Genomic DNA, 14236 nt, shown 5'->3' with positions numbered 1-14236 from the left:
ACCAAGTGGAGGAGCCTCTAAAATCACTTTTTGTTCTATTGTTGAAACATTTATATGAATGACTTGTGAGCTGCGTGAGGCCCAAAGTATTATTGGTGCCATACTGGGTGTCTTCCAATTCTACATTCATCATTACCTTGCGAACACAGCTAATTCATCAGCAAAACGGTTGCCATTTTTATACAGTGAGATGAGAGCTAAAGAATAGCATTTATAAAATCCTAAGCCAACTGTGTATTCCAGAGACGTTTTGCTTTAAAAGGCCAACTTTGGTTGGGAATCTAGCTGAGAGCTGTGTATTGGCAAGTCAGCATAATGAGATTGGACTGGAGAGTGGGTTTAGAACACTGATCTGTGGCCATATATCTCCAGATAAAGAACAGACACAGAGAGGAAAACACAAACACATAATAGAGGGTTTTTCCTGTGTGCATAGCGTGTCTCTGGAAAGGGAGTTCAGGCAGGCAAAGGGATAAGGAGATCCACTTTAGATCTCAACAACTTTCCATGATATCTACAGTGCATCTCCCAATTGCATATCCTAACTCCCTTTAAGAAAATTCCTATCTTGCATTTTTAGCTCAAAGCTAAAGCACACAAGACAGCCAATATAAAAGCTTAAAATCACAATCACAAAGATAAATTATGATGCTAATAGATAAGCAGGGCAAAGATGAAAACAAAATCCAGCAAACATTAGCGTGCATGCAGGCCAACGGCTTGTCTAAACAAAAAGGTTTTTAGGAAATGGCAAAATACCACAAGAAAGAGGAGCTGTTGAATCTCACAAGGCAAGAAGTTCCAGAAGATGGGTGGCACAACTGAGAAAGCTCTCTCATGTGTTGCACCAACGATGCCTCAGATGGTGACAGTTTTCACGAGAGGGTCTCTCCCAATGACCTTGGTGGCTGGGCAGAATCATTTGGGTAGAGAGACTATCCATTCAGTATCCTGGTTGCAAACCACAGGGCTGGATAACTTTGTCAACCTCACGGGCTACATCTCAGGTATGCTTGGGGGGCCGCACACACACATACACAAATGTAGTTTTTACTAATTTGGACATTTTCCCACCAGGCATACAACACACAGCTAACTCTATGCATGTCTATTCAGAAGTAAGCCCCAGGCACTGGGTTTTAGACATGTAAAGCACAGCTCAATTCCACGCCTGTCTACTCATAAGTAGCTACTGAGGTCATGGAGCCAGGAGGAGCCTTTCTTCCGCACTAAACTGGGAAACCCCATTCTTATAATTGACCACTGATCAGAGGTAAGGGCTATTTAAAGGCACTGAAAGTATAAATACACTGTTAAAGAGCAGAGTATTTAAACTTTACATGCTTTTAAATCACTTTGATCTCTGATCACTGTTTGGAGATAAGATCAGGGTTTCCCTGCTTAATGCTGAAGAAAGCCTCCCCTCACCACCCCCAAACTGGATTGCTCTTCCCAGCACTGCTGACAATGGCCTTTTCCCCGAAGCCCAACTGATCAGGGAAAAGTGGGTGGGAGCTGCATAGCCCACAGCTGAGGGCCACATGTAGTTCACGGGTTGTGCACCCCTGATTTAGGACTTAACAGCCAGTAACCACCACTTTGAACCATGCACAGAATGGACCAATAGCCAGTGCAACTGTTGTATTCTGCACTAGCTGCCATTTCTGCAAAGTTTTCAAAGGCAGTTCCGCATAGTTACAAGATTGGATTACTGCAGCATACTCTGAGTCCTGTTTGACTGTGTAGGTCCACCTTCCTCATAATCAGGCACAGCTGACACACCAGCCAAAGATGGGCAAAAGCATTCATGGCCAGAGCTGTTCTCCACTCACTTCTCTTTCATACTGCAGTCTTTCAACACCATTTTTTTTTTTTTTTACAAGAGCAGCACTACAAAGATGTGGAAGCAAACACATGTGCCAAGCAGCTCACCACAGCCAATGACGCATATACTGCACTGTCTACCACAGAGTTCAGCAAGCTGGTTCAAACGTAACGCCAGACCACGGTTTGCACTATGTGCTCATGCCTGGCTGGATCCTCAGGTTGTATGCTCTCCTGCTCTCCTCTTCACGTGTGTCAATTCCCTGTCTCTTTACCCTGGTTTGAGGCAAAATGACAAATGATAGCTTGTCTTAAGGCACGGAATCGTCATGCGCAAGAGGAAAAGGGAGCATGAGAGCCTAGGGCCCAGCCAGGCTCAGGCAGAAAACGCCAAAGCATAGTTCGATGTTGCCTTTGAACCACCCGAAGAATCTCAACTACAACAATAGGAGTTATAAGCCCTTACGGATGCAAGAAGATCTTTGGATTTGTCTCTATGCCAGGAGTAGGCACTTGTGTGGCCCTCCAGGTGTTTTGGCCTACAACTCCCATCAGCCCGAGCCAGCACACGCAATGGTGAGGGGCTATGGGAGTTGTAGGATAAAACACCTGGAGGGCCGCAAGTTGCCCACCCCGCTCTATGCCATATCTCTCACTCCCATCCTTCCAAATGATTTGGGATGTTTTGCAAGTCTGAATCCAGGAAGGGTGTACATGAAAAGGTTAAGCAAACGTATGCATGTGCACTTGGTTTACTTAAAGCTTTCCAGTCACAGAACCAACTATGCATGCAGAATACACGCGATGTGCCATAGCCATGTGAATACGTCGTTTTAATTCCCAGCTTCCTCTCACGATCTTTCCCGTGGACCCACCACTGCACAACGGAAACAGGCATAACCGCTCCAAAATGGAAGGCTACCTCCAACATTCCCCGCTTCTAGAAACAAAGAGCCAAACTCAGCTCTTCTTTCGAGTGGGTGCTGGAGCCGGCATCCAGGCACATACTGCATAATCCCATTTCATCGTGCAGAAACAGTTTTAAACCATGTTTGATGGAAATTTGAAAAGGAAGCAGGTGGGTCCCAATGGAAAAACAAACACCGCACCAATACAATGCAACAGCTTTATTTCCCTTAAAGGGAAGAAGTCTGGTTTCCTTATTAGGAGGTGTGAGGCGATGTGAATTTAATGGGATAAAAATCAGCACCAGCTTCCCCCTTCAAAGAATGGGAGGACCTGTGCTGTGGATCACAGAAGCAACCACAGAAGGGACAAATTCCCAAGCAATCTTCCATTGCAGTTTTACTAATTATTCTTCATAGCCTTTGTTACATATGTTGGCTCCGTCCAAGGAGCCAACAGGTTACCTTGTAGCTCCCATCCACTTCAATACAGACTGCACAGGGGAATCTAGGAGGAATTGCAACCTGCTGTCCGGGTCGGTCTGTTCCCAATCTGCTGCCCTTCATCGCACACCACGCGGTGTTTTCCATTGCCCCATGCTAGGGCTGCCTTGAACCGGCTGCTAAAGAGCAAGGCACAGAAAGCTCCTGAAGAAGTCGGGCCGTGGAGAATTTCACTGATTAAGGCAGGGGGTGGACAACCTCCCCCACCCCCAGAGAACCACATGTGGCAGTGGGTGGTGGGTTGGAGGCCTCATGCCAGTAGGCTGGGGCAAGAACTGGCATCCCTATACCCCCTGAACACACACATATATCCCCCCTCCCCACTCACACCTACCTCTCTCTCACCTGCACACACATACAAGTATGTCTGGAGGAATGGTATGTGAGCGGGGGGGGGGGGTTAACCCCCCCCCCGGCACGTAAAGCACTTCCTTCAGCCTACGTAAGAGGTGTTTGGTGTAAGAGGTGTTGGGAGTGCAATTTACAAAAGGATGGTGGTGTGCAGGGCTCACCCTCCCTGTACGCCATCCTCCATATTACAATTATGATCCCCCTAGCCCACCAAACAGATATGATGGGAAATTCTGCAGCAGCAAAAGGTGAGAAGGGGAATTCATTGGGGGCTTGGACTCCTGTGCAGGCTGCACTGAAGGCCTCCAAGGCCATACACAGCCCACAAGTTTCCCATATGTGAACTAAGGAAAGCCCAAGCACGCCAGGAGCCTCTGCGGGTGTCAACCAGAAAAAGAGGAGAAGACCAGTGTCTGGTTCTGGTTGTACTTGTGGTGACCTGCTTTGCACGTAATGACAACCCAAGAGTTAAAAAAACTAATGGGTTACCGTGCATGAGCAGGGGATGAGCAGGCATGCTGCCTGCAGCATGCTCACCTCTTCCACTTCTACCCCACAACGGCTCCTTTACAGGTTGTGGAGTGTGACATGCAAACCCGGACCACTGGGTTGTTTAGGGGCTAAACCCAGCTGTCATTTTTTAATTGATGGGTTGTCACTACATGCAAACAGGCCCAGTGAAGGGATTTGGGAGACTTGGATACTAAGAACTGAGGCATGCCTGTTATTAGCCTCTGATCCAATTCCAACTCTCCTTACCTGTAAGACAGGACTGTTGTCAAAGTTATAAGCGCTGGGCCTCCCCTCCAGTGTTGAGAAGGCCACATTGCCTCCTGTGAGTGGAGAGATGTCACTGAACTCATCTGTGCAAAGTGCTTGCTGTTCATCCTCCCCAGTCCTGATAAAGCCTCGATTGGATTTGTGGTAGGTTTTCTCACAGGAGCCACTGTAGTACTGGTAAGGCACCCACGGGCCATCTTCCCGAGTGCGCTTGTAGATGACAAAGCTCTCCGGCCGGCTGGTATGGAACTTCAGGCGTACGTATGTAATATCAAAGGCCTTTCCTATAAAGAAGAAAACAAAAAATTGTTGGAGACAAAGACAAAGCAACTGAAAGAGAGAAACTTCTCTTTGTTATTTTCAAAGCCATGAGGGTATCACGTGTCGTCGTCCCCCGCAAAAAACACTAATATGAAAATATTATATTCCATCAAACCAGACAGGCAAGCTATGCATGTGGTACTGCAAATGTGTAAATGGTCACCCACTTATTCATCTATGGCAAGTAAGAAATGACATCAGGCAATAGCTGAAGGAGTGCCTCTTCCATATCATCCTGCCTGTGCATTTAGATCTTTAGAAGAGGCCCTTTTCCAAGTGCCATCATTTGTATGTATTTACAAAAGAAGGGCCTTCTCTGCGGTGGTACCCTGACTTTGGAATGCCCTCCCAAGGGAGATACCATTGGTGACAACTTTGCTTTCTTTTCAGCATCAAATTAAAAAGTTTCTTTGCCCAGGCAAAGGTAAAATGTGAAGCTCAGCCTAAATTGATTTTAGATTGTCTGCCTGTTTTGCTGGTTGAGTAGTTTTTATGCCCTGTTGTTGTAAATGATTGCTATACTGCATTTGTTTTTATAATTTTATGCATACTGTCCTGGGATTCCTTCTGGTTGAAGGAGTGGCTTAGACAATTTTAAAATAAACAAACACATCAGACAGAGAGATAGAGAGGTTGTAGTACATTGGATTCTCCCCCTCCCCACACCTCTCTGGCTGTTAACATGCCACAAATGTTTCACACTGATGTGCATGGGCAAGTGGGCTTGTAACCTTTGTCAGCTTATTTGCAAGACTAATTTTCATACCAGACTATCATACCAGGAATTTATTTAAAGTATATCATGAAAAGGCGCAGCATGGTTTATTTTCACATTTTCTTATTTTATAAGGAAGTATCATGTATCAATCACATTTGTAACCTGCCTTTCTGCAAACAAGGTCAGTGTAGAATACACAGAAATTACTCTTTTGTCCTCACAACAACCTTGTGAGGTAGGTTAGTCACAGATCCATGGTCACCCAGTGAGTTTTGTGGGCTCAGGGGGGATGTTAGCTCACGATTCCCCAGTGTAAATTCAATACTTTGTTGATGCCAGTGTTCGGCCATGGACATGGCATGCAAGTATGATGGTCTTTTCGGTAACACAAAATAGCATTGTGCAAATTCTGTCTTTGGACTCATATGCACAACAAAACACTCACGCTAAGGGACAAGTGGCAGGTGTGCCATTTTTCTTCTGTGACCAAATATGATTCTTCTAGGCTGCAATCCTATACACGCTTACCTGAGAGTAACTCATTTAACTTAATGGTGTCTACTTCTGAGTAGACATGTATAGATTACACAGCAAGAATGTGATACAAGTGTCCATATTAGATTCCTAGTAGACCAAATGAAAACTTAGCTAGACTGCAGACTCTTAATATTGTAGATACAGAGTTGCTAGCTGTTAATATAATTTTAACAAGTCGTTTGAAAGCAGTTCCTAAAATGATCTGAAAACATTCCTGGCCTTTTAAGCCTTAACCCAATATTTTATACCTTTACAATTGCAGAACAGAGCTGGAAAGTAAGACCTTGATATGATGTAAAACGCACACAAAAACCTGGTGATTAAAACCAATAACCACACGCAGAGCACTATTCTAGGTTATCTTTTAGCAAAATCCTTTAAGTTATTTGGTGCCAGCGGTCGAGAAGTATCTAAATAAGCGGCACGGAGAAAGATGCCGGAATGGCATTTGGCCTAGCTGAAATATACATTCAGGGCAGTACTCAGTAGAGCTGCTCCACCTCCACTGGTTCTGTTACACTTGAGGGAGCGATGGCTTGCGCACCAGGGCTTTCGCATTTCTAAAAACAACCCTTGGAAACAAGCGGGAGGGGAGACATGATAGAAGTGTATAAATTATACATGGTGTGGAGAAAGTGGATAAGGAGACATTTTTCTCCCTCTCATATAATACTAGAACCCAGTGAGGTCATCCCCTGAAGCTGATTGGTGGGAGATTCAGGACAGATAAAAGGACGGACCTCTTCACACAGTGCATAGTCAGACTATGGAACTCACTACCACAGGATGTGGTGATGGCCAACAATTTGGGTGGCTTTAAAAGGGGGTTAGATAAATTCATGGAGGGGAAGGCTATTGACGGCTACTAATCCTGATGGCTATGTGCCACCTCTAGTATCAGAGGGAGTATGCCTATGTACGCCAGTTGTTGAGGAACAGGAGTGGGAGGGTGCTGTTGCACTCATATCCTACTTATAGGTTTTTCACAGGCAGCTGCTTGGTCACTGTGTGAACAGAATGCTGGACTAGATGGACCCTTGATAAATGCTGGTCTGATCCAGCATTGCCCTTCTTTTGTTGTTATGGGATAAGTCAGCAGAGCTCCTTCTGTGAGCTCCACTGACCAGACCCGTTCTGGAAGGGAGCGTTGGCTTCTTTCAGGTTACTTTTACAAGCATAAAAGCTTCAATACGCAAGCGGTCACTCCCACAAGTGCTTGAGCACAAAAGGATACCGCCCTAAGCTCTCAGAGTGGCCTGGTTTGGCTGGTTAAGCTGAGATGCAAACAACCTTTTGCCGGCACATGCAGCCCCTTTGCTCCTCCCTTCACGATGTGAGCATTCAAACCAGGAAGCCTCTAATTAACCACAGTTTCCTGTTTCATCTGAACCAGTTTAAAGTGGTGGTTTAGGATCCTGGTTTGTTCTGAAGTTGGTAATCAGAGCTTCCCAGTTTGAACAAAACATGAAACCTTGGTTAATTAGAGAGTTCCTGGTTTAATCACAATGGATGCAAAGGGGCTGTTTGCATCAGGAAAAGTCTTGTTGATATCTTGATTTACTATGCCAAGATAGGATTGCCCCCATATTAGAGGTCATAGTGTGTAGTAGCTCCTATAGCCAATTTTCTGGGAATACGCACCATTGAACACTATGAGACTTATAAGTCTTCAGACCTCATCAGCCACCAACTCCCTACGTACTCTTAGACCAACCTTCCCCAGCCTGGTGCTCTCCTAATATTTAACACTACAACTCCCAGCATTTGCTTACCAGTCCAAAACATCTCAAAGGCACCTTTTTTTCAAAAAGGTATCCAAATAATCTCGAGGCTGTACCAGGAAATTCCAAGCCTGCTGCTGACATGATTTTGGGGTACGCCACTGGAAGAAACCAAATCAACCGGATCTGATCCCTTGCAATGTGCATCCTCCCCTGCCCCACACCCCCAGGAAAAGATGTGCTCATACTTTCACTTTCCCTAAAGTTGACACAGCAAAGAGGAAATGCTGGAGCTGAGCCACAGGGCTGGGGCAGCTGGGCTTCTTGTTACAACTGGAACCTTTGATGAGTTCCTCATTTCCTGCCATTATAGTTAAGGGATCAAGGAACTGTTTTCAGCTCAACTTAACTACCCTGGGAAGGAAGAAAGGAGGAAGCTCCTTTGACATTGCCTCTGTAGACAAAGAATACCTTCAGGATTTACCAGCTTTAATAAGATATAAAATGTGTGCACCTTCCTCTGCAATAATGATGAGAGCCAGTGTGGCGTAGTGGCTAGAGTGTTGGACTGGGAGCCCAGAGATCCGGGTTCTAGTCCCCACTCGGCCATGGAAGCTCACTGGGTGACTCTGGGCCAGTCACAGACTCTCAGCCCAACCCACCTCACAGGGTTGTTGTTGTGAGGATAAAAGGGAGAGGAGGAGGATCATGTAAGCCGCCTTGGGCTCCTTGCAAGAGGAAAAAAGGCGGGGTATAAATGCAATAAATAAATAAATAAATAATGATGTAACCCCACCCCCACCTTATATGAATTCCCCAACAGGTTTGTGCAAATATGGGGCCTTTATAGATTCTTTCCCCCTTCATGGATCACTGCCTTGTTGTGGCGAAGGGGCTTGCGTAACTCAGTGAAGCCATAAGCTATGCCGTGCAGGGCCACCCAAGACGGACAGGTCATGGCGGAGAGTTCTGACAAAATGTGGTCCACTGGAGAAGGAAATGGCAACCCACTCCAGTATTCTTGCCAAGAAAACCCCATGGAACGTATCACAAGGCTAAAAGAGATGACGCCGGAAGATGAGCCCCTCAGGTCGGAAGGTGTCCAATATGCTACTGGGGAAGAGCAGAGGGTATTTCCAAGTAGCGCCAGAAAGAGTGAAGCGGCTGGGCCAAACCCGAAAGGACACTCAGCTGTGGATGTGTCTGGCGGTGAAAAGAAAATCCGATGCTGTAAAGAACAATATTGTTTAGGAACCTGGAATGTCAGATCAATGAATCAAGGTAAGCTGGAGGTGGTCAAACATGAGATGGCAAGATTGAACATCGACATCTTGGGAATCAGCGAACTAAAATGGACAGGCATGGGCGAATTTAATTCAGGTGACCATCATATCTACTATTGTGGGCAAGAATCCCTTAGAAGAAATGGAGTAGCACTCATAGTCAATAAAAGGGTGGGAAAAGCAGTACTGGGGTACAATCTTAAAAATGATAGAATGATCTCAGTACGAATCCAAGGCAAACCATTCAACATCACAGTAATTCAAGTCTATGCCCCAACTACTGAGGCCGAAGAAGCTGAGGTTGATCGGTTCTATGAAGACCTACAACACCTTCTAGAACTAACACCAAAAAAAGATGTCCTCTTCATCATAGGGGATTGGAATGCTAAAGTAGGAAGTCAAGAAATCACCGGGATAACAGGCAGGCATGGCCTTGGTGTACCAAATGAAGCAGGACAAAAGCTAATAGAGTTTTGCCAAGAGAACATGCTGATCATAGCAAACACTCTTTTCCAACAGCACAAGAGGCGACTCTACACATGGATGTCACCAGATGGTCAATATCGAAATCAGATTGATTACGTCCTTTGCAGCCAAAGATGGAGAAGCTCCATACAGTCAGTAAAAACAAGACCTGGAGCTGACTGTGGCTCAGATCATGAGCTGCTTCTTGCAAAATTTCGGCTTAAATTGAAGAACGTCGAGAAAACCACTAAACCGTTCAGGTATGACCTCAGTCATATCCCTTCTGAATATACAGTGGAGGTGAGGAATAGATTTAAGGGATTAGACCTGATAGACAGAGTGCCTGAGGAACTATGGACGGAGGTCCGTAACATTGTTCAGGAGGCAGCAACAAAATCCGTCCCAAAGAAAAAGAAATGCAAGAAAGCCAAGTGGCTGTCTGATGAGGCTTTACAAGTAGCTCACGAAAGAAGGGAAGCGAAAAGCAAGGGAGAAAGGGGAAGATATACCCAACTGAATGCAGAGTTCCAGAGAATAGCAAGGAAAGACAAGAAGGCCTTCTTAAATGAACAATGCAAAGAAATCGAGGAAAACAACAGAATGGGAAAGACTAGAGACCTCTTCAAGAAAATTGGAGATCTCAAGGGAACGTTTTGTGCAAAGACGGGCATGATAAAGGACAAAGAAGGCAGGGACCTAACAGAAGCAGATGAGATTAAGAAGAGGTGGCAAGAATACACAGAAGAACTATACAGGAAAGATCTGAATGTCCCTGATAGCCATGATAGTGCGCTCACTGAACTTGAGCCGGACATCCTCGAGAGTGAAGTCAAGTGGGCCTTAGGAAGCATTAGTAACAACAAAGCTAGCGGAGATGACAGTATTCCAGCCGAGCTATTTAAAATCCTAAAAGATGATGCTGTTAAAGTGCTGCATTCAATATGCCAACAAATCTGGAACACTCAACAGTGGCCACAAGACTGGAAAAGGTCAGTTTACATTCCAATTCCAAAGAAGGGCAACGCCAAAGAGTGTTCAAACTACCGCACAATTGTGCTCATTTCACATGCCAGCAAGGTGATGCTCAAAATCCTACAAGCTAGGCTTCAGCAGTATGCGAACCGAGAACTACCGGAAGTACAAGCTGGGTTTAGAAGAGGCAGAGGAACTAGAGATCAAATCGCCAACATTCGCTGCATCATGGAGAAAGCAAGAGAATTCCAGAAAAACGTCTATTTCTGCTTCATTGACTACGCTAAAGCCTTTGATTGTGTGGATCACAACAAACTGTGGCAAATTCTGAAAGTGATGGGAGTACCAGACCACCTTACCCGTCTCCTGAGAAACCTGTACGAGGGTCAAGAAGCAACAGTAAGAACCAGACATGGAACAACCGATTGGTTCAAAATTGGGAAAGGAGTACGACAAGGCTGCATATTGTCACCCTGCTTATTTAACTTATATGCAGAGTACATCATGAGAAATGCCGGGTTGGATGAATCACAGGTCGGAATTAAGATTGCCGGGAGAATTATCAACAACCTCCGATATGCAGACGATACCACCCTAATGGCAGAAAGCGAAGAGGATCTCAAGAGCCTCTTGTTGAGGGTGAAAGAGGAGAGTGCAAAAGCTGGTTTGAAACTCAACATTAAAAAAACTAAGATCATGTCATCTGGCCCTATCACTTCCTGGCATATAGAAGGGGAAGAAATGGAAGCAGTGACAGATTTTACTTTCTTGGGCTCCAAGATCACCGCAGACGGTGACTGTAGCCATGAAATTAAAAGACGCTTGCTCCTTGGGAGGAAAGCTATGGCAAACCTAGACAGCATAGTAAGAAGCAGAGACATCACCTTGCCAACAAAGGTCCGTCTAATCAAAGTTATGGTTTTCCCAGTAGTAATGTATGGCTGTGAGAGCTGGACTATAAGGAAGGCTGAGCGCCGAAGAATTGATGCTTTCGAACTGTGGTGCTGGAGAAGACTCTTACGAGTCCCCTGGACTGCAAGGAGGTCAAATCAGTCCATCCTAAAGGAAATCAACCCTGAGTGGTCATTGGAAGGACAGATAATGAAGCTGAAGCTCCAATATTTTGGCCACCTAATGCGAAGAGAAAACTCCCTGGAAAAGACCCTGATGCTGGGAAAGACTGAAGGCAAAAGGAGAAGGGGACGGCAGAGGATGAGATGGCTAGATAGCATCACGGATGCAATGAATATGAACTTGAGCACGCTCCGGGAGAGAGCGCAGGACAGGAAGGCCTGGCGTGCTATGGTCCATGGGGTCACGAAGAGTCGGACACGACTGAACGACTGAACAACAACAACATAGATTCTTTCCAGTTTCTGGCATATCCCCAAACATGCCCAATAAATGACAAACTCATCATAAGAGTTTTTGCTTCCTAGGAATGTGTGGCACTGTAGAATTTCACTACATACTCTTTCTTATCCAATGGTTTTTCAGACCATTTCCCTTTGGAGAATGCTTTCCACATCAAGTTGTCTGAGAACCCCAGCCCATCGTAGTTTTCTAGGGTATATTTTGGGGCAGCCTTGCAAATAAGCCCACAAAAGCTATTACCCCACAGAAATGTTTACTAGCCCACCAACTCATTTGGATTGTGCACCAGCTGTCTTCTAGTTACAGATGCTTACCTGCCTGGTCAATTGGAGGCAATAGGTGACCAGATGAATGGCTCTTTTCAAGCCCATTCTACGACAAAAACCATACACACAGGCCTGGCCATCACTCATGCGAATTGAGAATGTACTCTAGATCACACACCACACTCATAGAATCATAGAATCATAGAATAGTAGGGTTGGAGGGGGCCTACAAGGCCATCGAGTCCAACCCCTGCTCAATGCAGGAATCCAAGTCAGAGCATCCCTGACAGATGGCTGTCCAGCCTCGTCTTGAATGCCTCCAGTGTGGGAGAGCCCACCACCTCCCTAGGGAATTGGTTCCATTGTCGTATTGCTCTAACAGTCAGGAAGTTTTTCCTGATGTTCAGCCGGAATCTGGCTTCCTGTTACTTGAATCCATTATTCCGTGTCCTGCACTCTGGGATGATCAAGAAGAGATCCTGGCCTTCTTCTCTGTGACAACCTTTTAAGTACTTGAAGAGTGCTATCATATCTCCCCTCAGTCTTCCCTTCTCAAGGCTAAACATGCCCAGTTCTTTCAGTCTCTCTTCATAGGGCTTTGTTTCCAGTCCCCTGATCATCTTCGTTGCCCTCCTCTGAACCCTCTCCAGTTTGTCTGCATCCTTCTTAAAGTGTGGTGCCCAGAATTGGACACAGTACTCCAGATGAGGCCTAACCAGTGCTGAGTAGAGGGGAACTAGTACTTCCCGGGATTTGGAAGCTATGCTTCTATTAATGCAGCCCAAAATAGCATTTGCCTTTTTTGCAGCCACATCACATTGTTAATGTGCATTGCACTGAGAACAGTGGCTATGCATTGCCAGGGAAGACCATAAATGGGGGAGGGGAGGAGTTGGTTTTCAGTATATTTAGTGTTTTTTTGGAAGCTTCTCAAGAGATTCCTCAGTGAGATCAGCAACAGACAGGTGGAAAACCACTGCTCTATTTATTCCAGACCTGTATCAAGGTTGTCATCGCCCAGCCTTCCCCAAACTGGCACCCTCCAGATGAGTTAGACTGTAATTCCCATCATTCCCAGGCAGCCAGTCTTTCTAACTGAAAAGTCACTGGGATGCAATACTCAAAATTATGTGGAACGTTCTCTGCCGTAAGAGCCACGGGATGCAGAGGCAGCAGGATTTGGAAGGGACAGGGATGAGAAAGCGACAGATCAGAATGAACCCAGCTTTCATTCACTCAGCAGCACCAAGGCAAGGAATTCTGCTGAAGTCCCTTGACACAGAGAAACAATTTAAACAGCTTCAAGATCTGTGTGCGGGGGCGTTAGAAAGAAGGAAAGAAAGAAATCCCTTTCTGAACTGGAAATGAAGCGAGCATTCAAGAACAGTGGCACTTCTGTTAAAGAGATGCTTCAAGGAATGTTCACCAAGGCTCACTACACAGCCTTACACTACAGTGTAAGAACAGGGGACAGTGCTTATTGTTTGCGAGTTTTACAGTGATACAGGCTGAGCTGGTTGCCATTCCTCACCCTGGGTGTATAAACAGGAAATGTTTTTTTTCTCAATGGCCTCCCAAAAGCTCAAGAGAAATGGCTTCTGAGCTACTCACTGCCCAGTAGGCAGACAACTGCACTGTAAGGCTCCCTTACTGTTACGCCCTGGTAACATTCGGAAGAATGAACCTGTGGAGCAGCTAAGGAAGAACTAGGGAGAGCTGCCCCTGGGGTGCCAGAAAGTTAACAAGAGTGTAACTATGGGAAGAGCCTGTAAAAAATGCTTCAAAAAATCACCTTCCTCTCAAGGCTTCTTGGCTGTGAGAAAAGTTCCCAGGATGAGGTGTACAGCTGCACGCCAGCTGTTATTGTTTCACCTCAGTGGGCAGGATTGCATGCACACACAATTTCACCATAATCAACGCGTTCTGCAGCCAGGCAACAAAAACACATACAAGAGAATGCCCTTCGCCCCAAACCACAGCAGACAACGATTGTTGTTTTTTACATGCGCTGTTCAAACACAGAAGAACACACAGTTGTTTATGTGGTATAGCTGTCATCTCAAGCTGCATGGATTTATTAGGCTTTAAACAACAGTTTCAATTACTTCAGTTACTCATGCCTGTTCTCAGTGCAAGCTACTACCAAGAATTTTTTCTCAAAGAGTAATCATGTTCGCCTGCTGTAGAAAAGCACAGAGCCCTGTGGCTCCTTAAA

The 14236-nt window shown here is 45.5% G+C and overlaps 1 protein-coding gene across 2 annotated transcripts in view; it reads right to left on the bottom strand.

Annotated features, from left to right (window-relative positions):
• Nucleotides 1–14236, bottom strand: part of LAMC1 (laminin subunit gamma 1) — a 165445-nt gene that overhangs the window by 55768 nt on the left and 95441 nt on the right. For both annotated transcript variants that reach the window (XM_084851318.1, XM_084851319.1), the window contains exon 2: nucleotides 4344–4648. In XM_084851318.1, coding sequence (XP_084707444.1) covers nucleotides 4344–4648 — 305 coding nt within the window. The remainder of the gene's footprint in view (nucleotides 1–4343; nucleotides 4649–14236) is intronic.

Source organism: Heloderma suspectum, chromosome 4 (genome assembly GCF_057233095.1).
Source record: "Heloderma suspectum isolate Gila_16-S chromosome 4, 16-S_ref, whole genome shotgun sequence".
In the NCBI taxonomy this organism is placed as follows: domain Eukaryota; kingdom Metazoa; phylum Chordata; class Lepidosauria; order Squamata; family Helodermatidae; genus Heloderma; species Heloderma suspectum.
Note: the sequence above shows the minus strand (reverse complement) of the source record. Positions and strands in the feature narration are given on the sequence as shown.